This window comes from Apus apus, chromosome 19 (assembly GCF_020740795.1).
Source record: "Apus apus isolate bApuApu2 chromosome 19, bApuApu2.pri.cur, whole genome shotgun sequence".
NCBI lineage: Eukaryota > Metazoa > Chordata > Aves > Apodiformes > Apodidae > Apus > Apus apus.
Genome location: NC_067300.1, coordinates 6,300,180 through 6,316,512, shown reverse-complemented (window position 1 = coordinate 6,316,512; position 16,333 = coordinate 6,300,180). Strand labels below are relative to the sequence as shown.

Here is a 16,333-nt window from a genome sequence, read left to right as displayed (position 1 = left end):
GTGACCCACAGGTTAGAGCGGGATAAACCCCCCCCACACCTCCAGCCTCCCCCACACCCCGCCCCGGTCCCCATCAACCCTGGAGCAAGGTCACCTCTCCTGGGAAAAGCCTGGCTCTCTCGCCTTAATGAGATAATTACGTCCTGCACCACAGTTAAAAACTCATAGGCTGCTTCCCTTGGGGTTAGAAAGAAACCTCCCTAATGAAAACCAGCCACCGGGAGAGGAAAAAGGAGTTTTTCCTCTTTAAAAATTATATATATATCTTTATATATATATATATATACCCATACAGGTGGGGGTGGGGAGGAGGGAGGGGAGCAGAGCCTGCGGGCTGGTTGTTGGTGTCCAGCAAGGACCAGGCTCGGGGTGAGGAGCAGAAAAGGGTCGTGATTTCTCCCCCGGGCCCAGCAGGGCAGACACACCGGGCCGGGCTGTGCTCGAGGCGGAATCTCGGGGCGAGATGGGCCACGGCAGCTCAGCTCTGAGCTCATCAACATCTCGGCTCCAGAGCAGCCGAGGGAGGCAAACCCCTGGCTGAGTTATTTTAACATTTGTCGAAAGCTTTTCCTTGCTCTCCCTTCTCCTCCAAGTCGGAGGCGTGCGGGGTCTGCAGCCAGCCAGGGCTGCCAAATCTGATCTTCCTGACGGGGAAGCGGCTTCCCAGAGCTCTCCAGCTTGGAAGGGGTGTAGCTGAAGGCAGATTTTGGCTCTTTCCTACTCCGCGGGGGGCTCCCCGAGTGGGCAAACCAGCTTAAGCCCCCTTCCCCTTGCCTCCTTTTTTTTTTTGGGGGGGAGTCCATTTATTGATCCAATGGGTTAGCCCTAGGGCTGCTTTGGGAGTCAGCACCGTGTCTGGTCCTGGATGTGTAAATCACGGATTTTTGTCACACCACTTTCTGCTCCTGCACCCCCGCAGGCTGCTCCCCAAGGGCGGGGGTTTTGCCTCTGCCCAGCACCCAGCAGGATGGATCCCCGCCGGTGCGTGGTGCCAGGCGATCCCGTGAGCTGTGGTCATGCACTCCATGCATATATTAGTATATAATTTGCATATCTTGTCATTCAACCCCCCCCCCCCTTCCTGCTCCTTGCTCTCAGGGTGGGGAGATGCCCGTGTCACCCCTGGGACTGGGGCTCTGGGGGACCCAACACAGCCCCGTGTCCCCCTCCTCCTTGCCCAGCTACCCACTTTCTCCTGGTTTTTTCCACCACAGCTGTGGGCACAGATCATTCCCAGGATGGGACTGACACCACGTCCAGGAAAAACTGCTCAAGGATCAACCTCAGGGACAGAAACGTCCTCTTGGAAGGTAATGATTAACCAGAGCTGGTGAAGGGGCTGGGGCAATGAGGACCCCCATCCTTCCCCCAACATTCCCCCATTGGCCGCAGAGGCTGGAAACATCTTGCTGTGATTATTTTGGGGGGGGGCTGTGGGAAGGCTGGTCTTGGCCCATGAAGGGGCAGGGGCAGGAAGGGGGACAGAGCAGCCCCAGCCCCATTTATAACCCTTTTCCTCCTCCTTGTTCAGGGCCAGACCTTGTTCTTGAACTGTCTGGCTTTTCCAGGGCAGACAGCTTTCCCTCAGTTCGCAGCATTAAATAATTAAATGGAGGGAATAATCATCACTGAAACCCCCTTGGGTTCGCACTTCCTCGGGCCCTGTGATTGCTGATATTTTTTTGGGTGAAATACGACCTTTTTTATGATCAAAGGGGATCAGAGTTCCAAAGGAAAGTCAAAAAAAGAAAAAAAGAAAAAAAAAGAAAAGAGGGCAAGCATTTTCTTTTTTCCCAATCCTAGTGGTCTGGTAAAGTTTCTTTAGACATGCAAAGATTTACACACCTTTCTGCAGGGTGCCTTAAATTACCCTCCGACTCTTTACACATTTCCATGAGCAGAGCAAGAACAGTAAGTCATTGAGAAATTAACTGGCCTTTCAGTAATATCCCCTGTCGGCCTTTCAGAAGGAGAATGTCTAATGACTTTTTTGAAGTAGAGGTCAGGGTTTGCTTTTTTTAAATAAAACAATCTGTATTAATGCAATTTCCTTTTTAGCTGTAGGATTTGCTTTTCCTTTTTTTTTCCCTTTTTTTTTTTTTTTTTCCCAGCATCATTTTTTTTTCCTTAACTCCACCAGCCACACAAGGCATTTGAAGCAAGACCCTGTTGTTTAAAACCCCCTTCCTGGTGTTTCCTAATTCTCTTTTGCAAGCTCTTCTGATTTTATTTCTATTTTGTTAAAATAATGTTTTAAGTGATTGAAACTGGACCTTGGAGCTGGTGAAGTGATTCTGGGCCACATCCTTCATTTTCATTTGCCAGTCCTTCATTTTAACAAAAAAAAACCCAAAGCAAAACAAAACAAAACAAAACAACCTCACACACACACAAAAAAAAAAGACCCCGAAAGATGATTTTTTTATAATCTGGCTTTGTGTCCTCCTAGGGATTTCCTGATGTTTCTCTCACACTGGGATAATATCTCACACTTGCACAGCTCTGGCCATGGCACAGATCAGCTCATCCCCTGCCAGCCCCAGCCCTCCTCCTGGGGCAGGACAGCGCAGCATCCTTGGAGCATTGCTTGGAATGGGGCTGCTCTCTTCAGCACCCAGGTGCTCATTCTCCTTAGTATTCCCAAAATCTTGCCTTCTGGATGTGATCGTGCACGGAAACCGGGCTGGCTTGCCCACATCCCCCATGGGTGAAAGGGTTTTTCTTATTATGGAGCTGCACCTCTGCTCCACTGTAAGGTTTCTGGAGTGAGGAGATAGTAAAGAGAGGGATGGGGAGATAGTGAGGGGTTGATGGTGCCTGGCCAGGACCCAGGGACTTGCTCTCAGGGCAGGTGGCCCTATGTCCTGCTCAGGTGAGGTGGCCCCGTGTCCTGCTCAGGTGAGGTGGCCCCGTGTCCTGCTCAGGACAGGTGGCCCCGTGTCCTGCTCAGGTGAGGTGGCCCCGTGTCCTGCTCAGGACAGGTGGCCCCGTGTCCTGCTCAGGTGAGGTGGCCCCGTGTCCTGCTCAGGACAGGTGGCCCTCTGTCCTGCCTGGGGCAGGGGACTGGAGCATCCTCACCCTGCCCCTGGCACCGAGGGCACTGGGCAGTGCTGCCCACAGGGGTGACAGCTGGGAAGGCTCTTGCTGCAGGAGATCCCCGTGCCCAACCCTGCCTGTCCCCACAGGAATGGGCTGGCTTCTCTCCTCCCCTCTCCCCCCAGAGCTCTCCCAGCTCCCCCTTGCTCCCTCCCAGCTCCCTGTCTCTGTGGTCAGCAGCATTATAAAAACACCCTGGCCGGGCCCTTGGTGAAGGTTTTTCTCCCAGCTTTTCTCTGTTTCTGCCTTTTTCTTTTGCTCTTTCTTTCTCTCCCTCTCTTTCTTTCCCTGCCAGCAATCCCAGTCCCAGATGAACCAATACTCTGTGGCTCTGCTATTTCCCTTTTATTCCCCCCCCTCCTTCAACAGCGAGATGGGAAAAGAGTGAACTAAAAAAAAAAAAAAAAAGAAAGAAAGAAAGAAAAAAAAAAATCAAAGCTGCACATATTGGATCCAGATGTGCTTACAGCCCTTTCCAGCAATTTAATTAAATTCCCCCAGACAGCCAGGAGGATTTCTTAATGATCAAATTTCCCTGGCTTTCCTCCTAAAATGCCCCTCTTTCTTCGGCTGGCTGTTGCTCTGTCTCCCTGATGGATGGCCAACTCACATTCTTCCTAGTCCTCCCTGCCAAGGCCGTGGGGAGGAAGGGGGCAGATCCCCATGCTGTTGTTTTAGCCAGGCTCTCCAAACCCCAGCTGACCACACCAGCCACATCCCTGTTTGCAAAATGGCTTATTTATTTATTTATTTATTTTATTTTAATTTTTATTTATTTTTTTCCTGCCCAAGAAACGTGAGGATGAGGAGTTACCTCCCCGGAGGATGTGGCTTGTAGCTGGGTGATGGCAGGACCAGGGCAGGGATGATGTGGGGAAGGGCTCCCTTGTGCCTGGCCCTGGGCTCTGGGGTTGACACCTCCCAGGGATGGTTTTGAGCCAGGTTTGGGTTCACTCCGCACCCCCAAAAGCCTCCTCTCCAGCTGAGGGTTTATTAAGGTGGAGGCAAAGGCCCTTTGGGGCAGCCTGGGGTCCCCTCTCGACATGGCTGAGGCTGGAGGTGCTGTGGGGTGACCCCAGATTCACCAGTTCTCCTTTCCCAGCCAGGGGTGGGGAATGCAGGGGGATCCCCCCTGGAGTGGTGTCTGATGGGGGGGCTGCACCCTGAGCCGTGCCACGCAGCAGGGGACAGTGACTGTGCCTGGTGCTGCCCCCCCCGACAGGGAAGGGTCCAGGGTTTTCCTGCACCACAGGGGGTCCAGGCTTTGCCCGGTTACTCCTCCTGCTGCTTTCCCTCCCTCTCCCCCGCCCAGGGAGCTTGGGTGGGGTTATTTCCACCCCACTCATGATGACAAGGAGATACTGCCCCCCCAAAAAAAAAAAAAACAAACACCTTCCCAGAAGGGGATCCAGGCTGATGCCCAGGGCGGTGCCACCACACGGCAGCACGTCCCCGCGGCATCGGAGCCCGTCACTGCTCTTCAGAGGGGCTGGGGACCCCTGGGGAGGTGGGCTCGGGGCTGCAGGTACCCCCACCCAGGCACCCCGCTTGGCGTGGGGAAGGAAGGGAAGGGTGGGAACCGTGGGGGAAGGTGACGGCAGGGCAGAAAAATGCCCGGCCGGTCTTCTGCCCCCGGGGCACGGCTGCCTGCCGCGAGGGCTGGAAGTTCTCCGCCAGAATAAAATAAATACGTAAATAGGAAACCCAAGGCGGCTTCAGCCACCGCCGCCCCCCCCCCCGGAGCTCCCCGCGCCTGGAAACTCCACCAGAATAATAATAATAATAATAAAAATAACGATGATGAGAATAACGCCCATAAATCCTGGGCTAACGCTTCCCCCCGGCGGCTCTTTCAGCAGGGGAGGGTCCGGGTGTGCTGAGGGCAGAGCCCCCCGCCCAGCCCCGATCCCCGGGGAGGGGACAGCCCCGTGGGTGTCCCCTCCCCACCCGGTGTCCCCTCCCCACCCGGTGCCGGGGGTTGGGGGGGTGTGTGTGAGCAGCCCCGGGGGTGGGTGCTGCGGGTGGGAGTTGATGGGGGGACGGGGGGGGGGTTTGCATGGGGTCGCGTGGCCGCATCCCCCCAACCTGTCACCCCCCCCCCCCAAACGGCCCCCCCCCAGGGCTGGCGGAGCCGGAACGGAAGCGGCGGGAGGCGCTGCGGGGGGGGTGATGGGGGGGCAGCTCAGTGCCCGCATTCGCACCTCGCTCGTGCACGTGTGCGCGTGCCTCTGCGCGCACATCTGCGCACATCTGGGAGGGGGGGTTGGGGGTGGGGGGGGAGTGGTGTTTGGAAGGGGCTGATGCGTGTGGGGGTGCCCGGGGAGGCGGGGGAAGGGAGAGGGGGTCGTGCTCTTGTGTGTGCACGGAGGGGGCTGCCCCCGGGTGCGCGGGTGTAGTTCCGTGAGTGTGCAAATGCCCCGCGCACACCTGCCCCCCCCCCCCTACCCCCTCCGGGCGCGTGCACGGGGGGGCGTGGCGGGGCGGGGGGGGGAAGGAAGGAGGGTATACCGGGGGCGGGGGATGCACCGGGGGGGTGCGCGGGGTGGGGGAGTGCCCGGGGGTGGCGTGTACGGGGAGGGGGTGTCTGGGGGGGGGGGTTGTCCCGGAGGGGGAGGGGGTTGCAAAGCGGGGGGGTGTCCCGGGGGATGTCCCGGGGGGGTGTCCCGGGGGGGTGCTGCACCGGGGGGGGGTGGGTCTGACCGGGACGTCGGGGGCCGTCCGGGGGAGGGGGGGGAGGAGGGGGCGGGGTGTGGGGGGGGAGGGTTTGTTGGGGGCTGCCCCGGGGGGCGTGGCCGGGCCGTGCGCGCGCCCCCGGCGCGTGTCTCCCCCGGGCGCGTGCTGCCCCCTGCCGGCCACGCGCCGCCCCGCCCCGCCAGGGAGGCCCCGCCCCCTCGGCAGGACCACGCCCCCCTCCCCGGGCCACGCCTCCTCCTCGCGCAGACCACGCCCATAAATAGGACCCGCGGGGGTTTCCGCTTCCGCCGCCGCCTCCGGAGCGGCCGAGGAGGGACGGGGCTGCGGGGGCCGCGCTCCGCGGGGCCGTCCGGGGGTGTCCGGTGGGTTTTTTCGGGGCTCTGCCGCCAATCCCGGGCTCGCCGCGCTCCTTCTGGGGGCGCGAGGAGCCGCGGAGCCCGTCCCGGGGCGCTCCCGGGGCCCTCGGCCTTGGCTCCCCCGCGGGGTTCCGGGGCCTCCGCGCCTGCCCCCGCAGGGCGCCGTGAGGTTGAGGCCGTCGAGGTTCTCCCCCGGGGGGGGTGGGTGGCCCCTGTGGGGCGCGGGGCAGTTACGGCTCCCTCGGCCTTGCGGGGGCTGCTCCAGCCCTGCTCTCCCGGCAAGAAAACGGGAGAGGTTTGCTGGTCGCAGGCACCTCGGCGGCCCTTTCTGCTCCCTCTGCCTTCCCTCTCAGCTCCCTCAGCGTGTGCGGGCTCCTGGCAGAGCCTCTGCGGTGGCGTTTGCCCTCAGGCTGGGCCCCGCTGGGTGTGTTTCCCTCCTGTGCCCGGATAACTCAGCTCTGCGTGCGGGAGATAATTTGGATACACCTCGGTGGGGTGTGGGAGGAGATCCCCGTGCTGGTCTTTGTTGCCTTTTTAGAAACTGACAAAGGAGGGAGGAAAAGACTGTGGTGTTTGTTTGTTTGTTTGTTTCTACATACAACATTGCTGGAAAGGCTTGTTTGTTTTTTTTAAAAGGAGGGAAAAGCCCTTTGGAAAACGAGGCAGCACCAGGAGTCCTGCATGGGGGAAGGCCCCAGTGCCATGCTGGAGAGCCCTGGGCAGTGTGTCAGAGCAGAGCACGATGCCTTTCCTGCACGGCTTCCGCAGGATCATCTTTGAGTATCAACCCCTGGTAGATGAGATCCTGGGGCTGCTGGTGACAGCAGGTGTGGAGCAGCAGAGCACCTGTGGGAGGTGAGGAAAAGGGGCTATGGGCAGGGCTCTGGGGGTAAACACCCAGCTGGTGTGTTAGGGGGTGATTCTGGAGCTCAGGGCTGGGGCCGAGGGTGGGCACTGCACTGGCTGGCAGCAAATCCTGGCCCTGGTGAGGAGCTCATCCTGTGCACCCTCCTCTTGCTGCTGTTCTTTGGGAATGTGGGGGTGGAGCAGAGCAAACACAGACTCCCCAGGATCAGCCCTTTCTGCCTGATCCATGGCACTGAAACCTGAGCTGGGGTGCAGCTGTGACCCTGATGCTGCTGCATAATCCCACAGCTAGCTGGTTGGAGACCCACCAGAGGAGACACTGGGGCTTTTTCCACCCACCCCTCCTTGGTGCTACTTTGACCCTTGCAAACACACCCAAGATGTGTCCCGTGGAGCTGATTAACCGGTTGTGTTTGTGTCTTAAGCCCTGCCTGTCTAGGCAGTGACAGGAGCCAGCTCTTGGCTGTCAGACGAGTCTTGGAGAGGGAGACCCACTCCCCGTTCTATCAGGAAGGTGTGAGCTATGCCCTGCTGAAGGTTGCTGAGCTGGGGCTTGTTCCTGCTGCAGAAACCCTCCTGGAGTTTGGAGCTGACCTCAGCTTTGAAGGTGAGGCTGGAGGGAAGGGGGCTGGGGCTGGCCAGGAGGAACCAGCTGGTGAGAAGCTGCCCTGGGTGATAGCTGGGAAAGAAAGGGGGGGGTTGCTGCCAGCTGGGATAGCATGAATGTGCCTTGTGGCAGCCCTTGTCCAGATCTAGCCATAGGGATGGTCTTGGGGGGATGGTTATGGACTTGGGGGGCCAGTTTGCAGCTCTGGGGGCTTTTCCCAGAGGTGGAGCCGTTACAAAAGCAGGAGCTGGGGCTGCTGTGACAGCCCCGTTCTCGCTGGCACCGTTGTGTTCTCGGGGCGCTCCCCAGCTGCCCCCTTGCACTTGTGTCAGGGCTGCTCTGGGGAAGCCCTTGGCTCTCTGTCTGACTCTGTGGTTTTGTCCTCAGACCCAGTCACCTACTACACCCCCTTGCACATGGCAGTGCTGCGCAACCAGCCGGGCATGGTGGAGTTCCTGGTGCACCGCGGGGCCGACGTCAACCGCAGAGACCGGGTAGGGGCTCAGCTGGGTCCCCTTGGGCAGGATGGGTGTGGGGGCACAGCCCTCCCTGCTTCCCCCCCCTCCCTGCATGCTGCTTCCCCTTCCCGTGCCCATTGTCCATAGGGCTCTGCTGCTGTGGCAGCTCAGGTTGCCTTTGGCTGAGATGGGTGGGAAGGGGCTGAGGCAAACAAACCTCTCCCCGTGGACACACCAGGAAAGGTTCACTTCAGTTTTTGGGGATGGGATGAAACACACTCTTGTATGGTGAAACCCCAGCAGTGACTCCCTGGAGGCACTCACAAACAGTCTTTAATCCTCACCAGTGGTTTTTCCTGCTCTTGCTCCATGCAGATCCATGAGAGCAGCCCCCTGGACCTGGCCAGCGAGGAGCCTGAGCGGCTGCCATGTCTCCAGAGGCTGCTCCAGCTGGGGGCTGATGTCAACGCAGCTGACAAGAATGGTCCGTGTGCCCCCTCTGGCTCCCCCAGCCCCAGTGTCCCCAGTATCCACCTGCAGGGATGGGCTGGAGCAGGACATGGGGTCAAGGTCCTTCCCTCCTGCTACTGCAAGCTCTGGTTACAAACTGGTTCGGAAGATGGTGGAGGCTGCAGAACCTCCCTGGTGCTCTGTGCCTTCTCCTCATGTCTTGGCTAGGTCAGGTGCAGGAGGGAGCTGAAACCAGCCCTGCAGGCTGTGGGAGATGGGACAGGGCTCTGCCCTCACAGCCCTGGGTGCTCACATAGTCCAAAACCAACTGCCATGGCACATGTGCCTTCTGGGGACACTACCCACCCTGCATGTGTGGCCTGTCACCCTGTCCCCACAGCTGTGTGTTGGGATGGGGACAGTAGGAACCTGCCAGCAGGGAAAGGGCTGTTTCTGCCCACGTTTGGCTCTCTGGCTGGTGAAGTGGATTGTTTTCCTTCTTGCCTTTTGGGGGGTCATCCACTTGTCTGACTGCTGGCTCCACTGCAGGTAAGACAGCCCTGTTGCATGCCCTGGCCAGCAGTGACGGCGTCCAGATCCACAACACCGAGAGCATCCGTCTCCTGCTGGAGGGAGGTGAGGACAACCTTCTCCCCTCTCCATCCACCATCCCTCAGGCCCAATTTGCCAGGCACTGCCCTCTCAACTCCTTCATGTTGCACTTGAGCAAGAGCAAAGCCCAGCAGTGCTAGTTGGTGCAGCCCTGGCCTCACTGCCTACAGTGCCAGTTAACCTTCTCTGTCCCTTCCTGCAGGTGCAGATGTCAGAGCCACCACCGAAGATGGTGACACTGTCTTCACCTATGTCATCTTCCTGCTGGGAGAGATGGTGTGCAACAACACTGAGGAGGTGCAGGCTATCAGTCACTTCTGCTTTCGTGTCACACAGCTGCTGGTGGCCCATGGTGCCAACCCCAGTGAGTGCCCAGCCCCTGAGTCCCTCACCCACCTCTGCTTCCAAAGCTTCAAATACCACTTTCCGCTGCTGCGTTTCTTGCTGGAGTCGGGTGCTGCCTACAACTGCTCCCTCCACGGCCCCTCCTGCTGGTCAGGCTTCCACATTGTCTTTGAGTGCCTCTGCTCGGATCTCAGCATCTCTGAAGATGACAGCTTCTCTACAGACCTCATCCAGAAGGGTCAGACTCTGCTGGAACTCATGATGGCCAGTTCACAAGCCATCCAGCTGCCCAGCAACTTTGAGGTCAACACCAGCATCTGTAAGTACCACGGGGAGAAGATCAGGACTCTCTTCTGCTCTCTGAAGCAGCTGGAGCGCTCCCCACAGGCACTGAAACATCTCTGCAGGGTGTTTATCCGGCAGCACCTCAAACCATGGCCAGTAGATGTCAAAATCAAGGCTCTACCTCTTCCAGACAGGCTGAAGTGGTACCTCCTCATTGACCACGCTGCTGCCACGCACGATGACCTCTGAGTTACAGCTCTGTGTGTCCCCTCCACGGTCATGGTGTGCCTGCAGCCACCACATCTCTCTGCTCTGGGACAGTTTTCCCCACAGCAAGAGGTCTTGCTGTCCTCCTGCCCATGGCTTGGCCACTGCTGCCCACGGTGTCTCTGGGCTGTGATTTTTTTTTTTTGGGGGGGGCACAATGCTGTGTGTGTGTGTGGAGGCCTCGTTGCTCTGGGGCACATTGTGGGGAGGTGGGTAGAGCCCTGGGGGGTGAAGCGAGCCCTGGGGCTGGACACTGGGGTAGAAGGCTGGTTTGTGTGGATTTTAAGAAAAGGCCTGGTGGGCAGGACCTGTGGGACAGGCTCCCTCTCCACTCCGTTTAAAGCCCACCTGGGCCCATGGAGGTTGAAGCCGTGCCTTAGGTGAGTGGTGGAACTGTGAGGTGTCCTGGGGTGCTGGCAGAAGGTGTTCCCAAGCCAGGAGAGTGGTGGCATTCATGTCCTGGTTTCCTGTTGGTGGGAGCAGCCATGGTAGGCAGGCCCAGCATCTCCATGTGGATGTGGTTGCCTTCCTTGCTCATCCAGGCTTTTGAAACCAGGGGTGTAGTGGGGGTGAGGGGAGGTGGTGCTGGAAGCCATGACTGGCTGCTCCCCACCCTCTTGAGTTCCCATGGGAAGCATCCCATCCTCCTGGCACAGAAGAGCATCCACCAAGGACACCTGAGAAGTGCTGGACTCCAAAACAGACAGATGGATGTTTTTTGTCTTTGTGGTGCATATTCCCTGCACAAGGCTGAGGAACAGGCAGCTAACTGCTGGGTGCCTTGTGCCTCCCTCCCCGTTCCCTGGCTCTCCCTCCCTGACTGTTCCAGCAACATGGTCTCCAGTTCCTCCTTCCCAGGAACGAGAAGTCAAAGCAGAACTTGGGGTTTTCTTTCCAGGCTGCTACTGGAAGCTCCAAACTCTGGGACTGCATGTGGAGGTCCCGTGGCCCAGCCTTGCCACAGCTGCCTGCCCCCCACTTGTAGGCATCTTGTTTTTTGTGATGTGCCAAAGACTGGTTGCAGAGCTGAGCTCCCTCCCCCCATTTTTTTTTGTTGTTTGGGGTCTTTTTTTGTAATGGGGGACAGATGCAGATGAGAATGAAAAGAGGAAAAATCTACTCTGAGCAGGTAACAGTAACAGGTGGATCTGGGATCCCCCTGGCAGTTTCGCTGCAGAAGGGTTGTATCCCCTCCCCTTGCCCTCCTGGCACCATCTGTGTTGTACCTTCTCCCACCCTGTGGAGCTGGAGCTGTGGGTCTTGCTGAATTGATGTTTAAAAGTAATAATGTGATCAAACACTTCCCTGGTGTCTGGAATGAGAAACAAGCAATTAAATGAGGCCTTTTGTAATAATCACAAGGGGCTTGTTTCTTGTGCAGGAGGGATGAGGTGGAGGAGGGGGCTCTGCAGGGGTTGGTGGGAGGGGGAGGATCATGTGTGAGCCTGGCTGGAGGGAGGGGCTGCAACTGGGGGTCTGTTTGCCTGCTGGGAGAGTTGATGAGCTGGTGACAGACCTGGGCAAAATGAAGTGGATGTGGCCAAGGAGATGGAAATGTTCAAAAATGAGTGGTGGGGTTGGGGTGCTGTTCCAGCGTTCAGGAGGTGCTGGGAACCACCATGAGCCTGTGGTGATGGGCTGGGGGCAGCTTGGAGAGGGAGGATGTGGGGGACCCTCAGTTACATCCACCTTCTCTTCTGCTCTGTGTGTGTGTGAGAGAACTGCTCGTGGGTTTAAAGAAGAGGCCCCCACGAAGCCCCAGACCCTAGTGTTGGCCTCCCCAACCCACCACAGGGAAATGCCAGGTTTCTCCTGTTTGCCTTGGCCAGCTTGTTGCTGTGAGCAGCAAGTTCAAGAGCAGGAAAGGGACAAACACCCAAGGAAGGGAGGGAGCCCAAACCGTCATGGAGGTGCTCCAAGCTCCTGGTCACTAACAGCAGCCCTGTGTGACCATGGTTCTGTGCCCACAGAACATGCCTCTTGCAGGAGAGACCCTCTTCCTCCTGGCCAGAGGCCCTAAAGGTGGCATCAAGCCACCACTGTGTCTGACAAAGCCCATGTGCAGAAGTGCAACAGCAGGAAAATGTATTTGGCAAACGCCTCTTTTCACAAACAGCAGCAACTTGGAAGACAAAGCCCCGTCCTTGCCACCAGCCCTGGAGAGAGGGAGTCGCACCACCCTGGCTGCCATCTGCCACCCCGTGGTGAAGGGCCCCAGCAGGAACCCCCCTGCTGGCCCGTGCTCCGAGCTGGCCCCGGAGAGACCTTCTCCCACCACCCTCATCTCATGGCGAAGGTGTAGACGTGGTAGATCTCATCAGGGAAGTTCTCCTGGCGCTCCTCAGCCAGGAGGTGCAGCCCAGCCCGGCGGATGATCTTACGGACCACGTCCAGGTCCCGACAGACGCTGCTGTCCACATCGTCCATGATCACACCCTCCTGAGCCATGTTGTCCTTGATGACCACGATGCCGTTGGGCCGCAGGCCGGCGCGGCACCGCTTCAGGAAGTCGGAGAGGTGGTTGTCGGTGAGATGTCCTGGAGGGGCAGAGCAGGAGTTAGAAGGCATGACCAGCAGAGAAGGAAACCAAGAGGCTGAGGTTGGGATCCCTCCTGATTCAGGCAGCTCAATACCTGAGCTGTTTGCAGGTGAAAGCTTTAGCTTGGGGTGTCCAACGTGTCCCCCGGGCTCTATCCTAGTCCATCCATCCCACACGTCTGCCCGGGCCTCTGAGGGTTTTTAGGAACAGAACCCATGGAGGGCAGGTCCCTAAGCCAGCCTCCCATCTCTGCTGTGATGCTCATCCTTAACGCAGGCCTTGTGCTTTCCTGCCCAAAGCTCTCTCCCCAGTGTGTGGGGCATCTGCTCCTCAGGTGGGGAGCACAGAGAACAGGCTGGTGAGACCCCCCCCCCCCCATGAGCTGAGCAACCCTCACCGATGACCCACTGGATCCAGATGACATCGTAGGAGTTGGGCTCGGGGCTGAAGTCCTGGAGGCCACAGCAGAAGTAGTTGCGCACCCTCCTGCCCTCCTCTCCCAGGTAGCTCCTGGCCTTGGTGAGGAAGTCCTCTGTCACATCCACCATGTCCACAGTCTTGAAGAGGGGCAGGAGCAGCCGCTTGGTGATCCGGCCGATCCCTGCTCCACAGTCCAGAGCACGGGTTGTCCCCGTCCGGTTGGGACCCTCCTAGAACAACAACCACAAGGGGTTAAAAATCTCAGTATGAGGTACTTGCAGAGGAGAAATGGGGGCCAACCATGCAGGATGGGGCTGGGTATGGGGCACACCCACAACAGAGGATCCCACGGAGTGACTCGGAGGGCAGATCCCAGCTCCATGCTGGAGGGACAAGGCTTTGGGATCAGGACAGACTTGGCCACCTACCCGAAGAAACCTCTGCAGGAACTTCCTGGAGCTGTTGATGTCGATGCTGGAGATGTGCCCGTAGCCCCCTAACATGCCATCCACTGTGGCGGGCACGTCCTTCCAGTACTTCTCAGCCTTGGAGTAGAACTCAAACTCATTCTCCACCACTTCACTCGTCATGCTGGCCGAGGGGCACGTGCCCGCGCGGGACTCGCTGCTCCTCCAGAACAGGGACAAACCACTGGTCAGGTCCAGAAGAGCCAGAGGCACAAACTTCCCCCAAGAACAGGGGGGCAGGTGTCAGCTCTGTGAGTACCCCCCTTTCTATTTATCATCCTTTACCCATCCCCAGGGCTGTTTCAAACTCTAAAAACCTTCAGCTGAGAACAGGAAGAACAAAGATCTAAATCCTTTTTATTTTCTGGAGACCCACAAACCCAAAAACCCTTCTGGGGCAGGGACAGCTCAGCCAGACCAATTATATTATTTTTTTTTAAGGCTCACCCTTTTCACCTATTCTGCCTCTTCTTTCCCTGTCTTAATGTTTCACAGATTACATGTTTATCTTTTGGCAACAGCCCCATCAGTCACCTTCAATTACATCTGGAGTTGGTAAAAGTTATCCTAAGCACCTACCTGAGGACTGTAAATCTCAGCCATGACCACAAGTTAGATATTTGCAGTATAATAAAGTCAAGGTATAATCAGCAATACAAGCTATAAATCCCCCCCCCAGACATCTTGTAATTCAAACCACAGTGGATGTGATTAAGTGCGCTGGGGATTAGAAACTAGATTTAAGGTGGCCAAAGGGTAAATTCAAGGACTTCAAACACCTTTACAAATAAAGAAATAGATAGTATTTGTGGCTTGACTTTGCTGGCAAGTGTCCTATTGGACACAAAACCTCTTCTATAGCAGCTCTGGCAGTTTGGGTGGCCCTGCGTGGTGTTCAGCAGCCTGGGGATGGAGCAGGTGCTGCAGCATCTTACCTTACAGGTCACCGGTTGAAATCCAGTTTGGCTCGGTGGTGGCAGGAGCTGGTCTGTGCTGTGATGGGAGAGGAAGAAGAGATTTTCATCCCAGATCACCCCTTTTTACTCCTGCAAGTGTCAGCAAGGTCAACTGCAGCCCCTGGGAGTTGAAGGTAAGAGCTGCCCTGACCCCACAGGCCCCTTCCCCAGGGGGTTGGGGGGCAGGACTTGCTGCCACCCTGCAGCTCAGAGGTGGCAGGAGCAGGGAGGGCTTTGCCCCTGCTTGAGGCAGTGCTGCTGTCTGATCTCATGGCTTGGGACCCCCCAAGTCTCCCCTCCTGGCCTTGTCACCCCTTCTTGCCCCCTGTTTCGGCTGGGTGGTGCTGTTTCTCAGGGTGTCACAGGCCACCATGAGCACCCAGGGGGACAGCCCTACCCACGGGGGTGCACCCCGGTGCTGGCACCTCCCTGCTGCCCTGCAACCCCTGGACAGGGGGGGGGCAGGTACTCCCCTTGCAGCCCTACAGGCCCTCCCTGCTTTCGGCGTGGGGGTCACCCCAGGGCGGGGGTCCCCCGATCCCTGGGGGCACTTGCAGGCTGCTGTAAGGGGCTGTGGGGACCCCCCAGGGCGGGGAGGAGAGGGGGGCACTGGGGACCCACCCTGGGGCCTGGGAAGGTGCGTGTTACACCAGCCCGGCCCGTGGGGGCGATTCAAAGCCTAAACCAGCCCCTTCCCCGGTACCCCCCACGGGAGGCGAGGACCCCCCAACCCCCCCCCCCTCCCCCCTCACGCTCCAAGGCTGCGGCGCGGGGCTCCCCGCAGGCCTCCACCTTTCAGCCCGGCCCCGCCACCTCTCCCGCCTCCCTCCCCGCTCCCTCCCCGCTCCCACCGCCGCAGATCCGCGCCAGCAGAGCGGCCCCGGGGGCGGGGGGGGTGCCCGGCGCTGCCCGCTCCCCCGGGCCCGCCCGGTTACCTCAGGCGGCCGCCGCGCTCTGCCCCCCCCACCCCCCAGCCCCGCCGTGACGGGCGGCCGCGCCAGCCAATCAGAGCGCGGCGGCTGCCGTGACGTCGTGACGTCACAGGGAGGCGGGCTCTGCTCGCCGCCGCCCGGAGGGGCCGCCCCGGGCCGGGGGTTCGGGGCCGGGACCCCCCGGGGGCGAGTCCGGGACGTCCCAGCCCCAGCGCCGGGCACGGACATCCCCCCAAAATGTGCCCGCACCGCCTGGCGAACAACCCCGGCGCTTCCCGCGGGGCTTCGCGCTCCCGCAGCAGCTTCCCCGGGACCCCCAGCCTGGGGGGGGGCAGCGGGGGGACGGGGCACGGTGTGAGCAGGACGCGGGCACCGAGGTTCGGTAACCGAGAGGGTGCCGGGGCTGCCCCCGCGCCTGTCCCGCCGCGGTCCGCGCGGGGGAGCTGTTGTCCCGCCGTTGTGCCGCCAGGACTTGGCGGGGCGGTCGGTGCCCGGGGCGCGGGGGGGGGGGGGGACGGGACCTGTAGCCCCCTGCCCTGCGCCCACCCCGCTCCCACCCCCCCCGTGCCCTGCACCGCTCACCTGCCTCCATCCCCCGGCGCACCCCGGCCGTTACCCTGCGCCCCGGTGAGGGCACCGGGCCCTCCCGCTCCCCGGTGGTGGCCCCGGTTCTCCCGTGCCCTCTTGCCCTGTCCCTGTTCTGCCGGCCCCCCCGGTCCCTGCCCCCCCCCCGGTCCCTGCCCCCCCCGGTCCCTGCCCCCCCCGGTCCCTGCACCCCCCGGTCCCTTCCCGCTTCGCCAACACGGGGAGTTGAGGCCTGACAGGCTCATCACACCCGTAGCCCCCTCCTCATTGCACCACCCCCGGGCCCCCGCATCCCGGGATGATGCTGAGACCACTCCCAGTTGGGAAGCACACCTCGTGCCCGCCCCCTCCCAGTCGCAGGGCAACATCCCACCCCAGCACCTCCCAGCTGCGCTCC

At 59.6% G+C, this 16,333-nt stretch overlaps 2 protein-coding genes across 3 annotated transcripts; one reads left to right on the top strand and one right to left on the bottom strand.

Moving 5' to 3' along the window:
• Positions 1-6,082: 6,082 nt before the first annotated feature.
• On the top strand, positions 6,083-11,389 carry ASB6 (ankyrin repeat and SOCS box containing 6). The gene is made up of 7 exons (XM_051636596.1): positions 6,083-6,152; positions 6,783-7,001; positions 7,439-7,620; positions 8,008-8,114; positions 8,454-8,562; positions 9,078-9,164; positions 9,343-11,389. The coding sequence occupies exons 2-7, from the start codon at positions 6,889-6,891 to the stop codon at positions 10,017-10,019; spliced, it is 1,275 nt and encodes a 424-aa protein (XP_051492556.1). The 5' UTR covers positions 6,083-6,152; positions 6,783-6,888; the 3' UTR covers positions 10,020-11,389.
• A 716-nt stretch (positions 11,390-12,105) lies between these two features.
• NTMT1 (N-terminal Xaa-Pro-Lys N-methyltransferase 1) lies at positions 12,106-15,405 on the bottom strand. 2 transcript variants are annotated; one of them, XM_051636599.1, is made up of 5 exons: positions 15,355-15,405; positions 14,399-14,456; positions 13,425-13,626; positions 12,974-13,226; positions 12,106-12,574 (listed from the first exon to the last, which is right to left on the bottom strand). In XM_051636599.1, the coding sequence occupies exons 3-5, from the start codon at positions 13,584-13,586 to the stop codon at positions 12,318-12,320; spliced, it is 672 nt and encodes a 223-aa protein (XP_051492559.1). In that variant the 5' UTR covers positions 13,587-13,626; positions 14,399-14,456; positions 15,355-15,405; the 3' UTR covers positions 12,106-12,317. The 2 variants fall into 2 exon arrangements, with proteins under 2 accessions (XP_051492559.1, XP_051492558.1); XM_051636598.1 differs by having other exon boundaries at positions 13,425-13,620.
• Between the last annotated feature and the right edge of the window lie 928 nt (positions 15,406-16,333).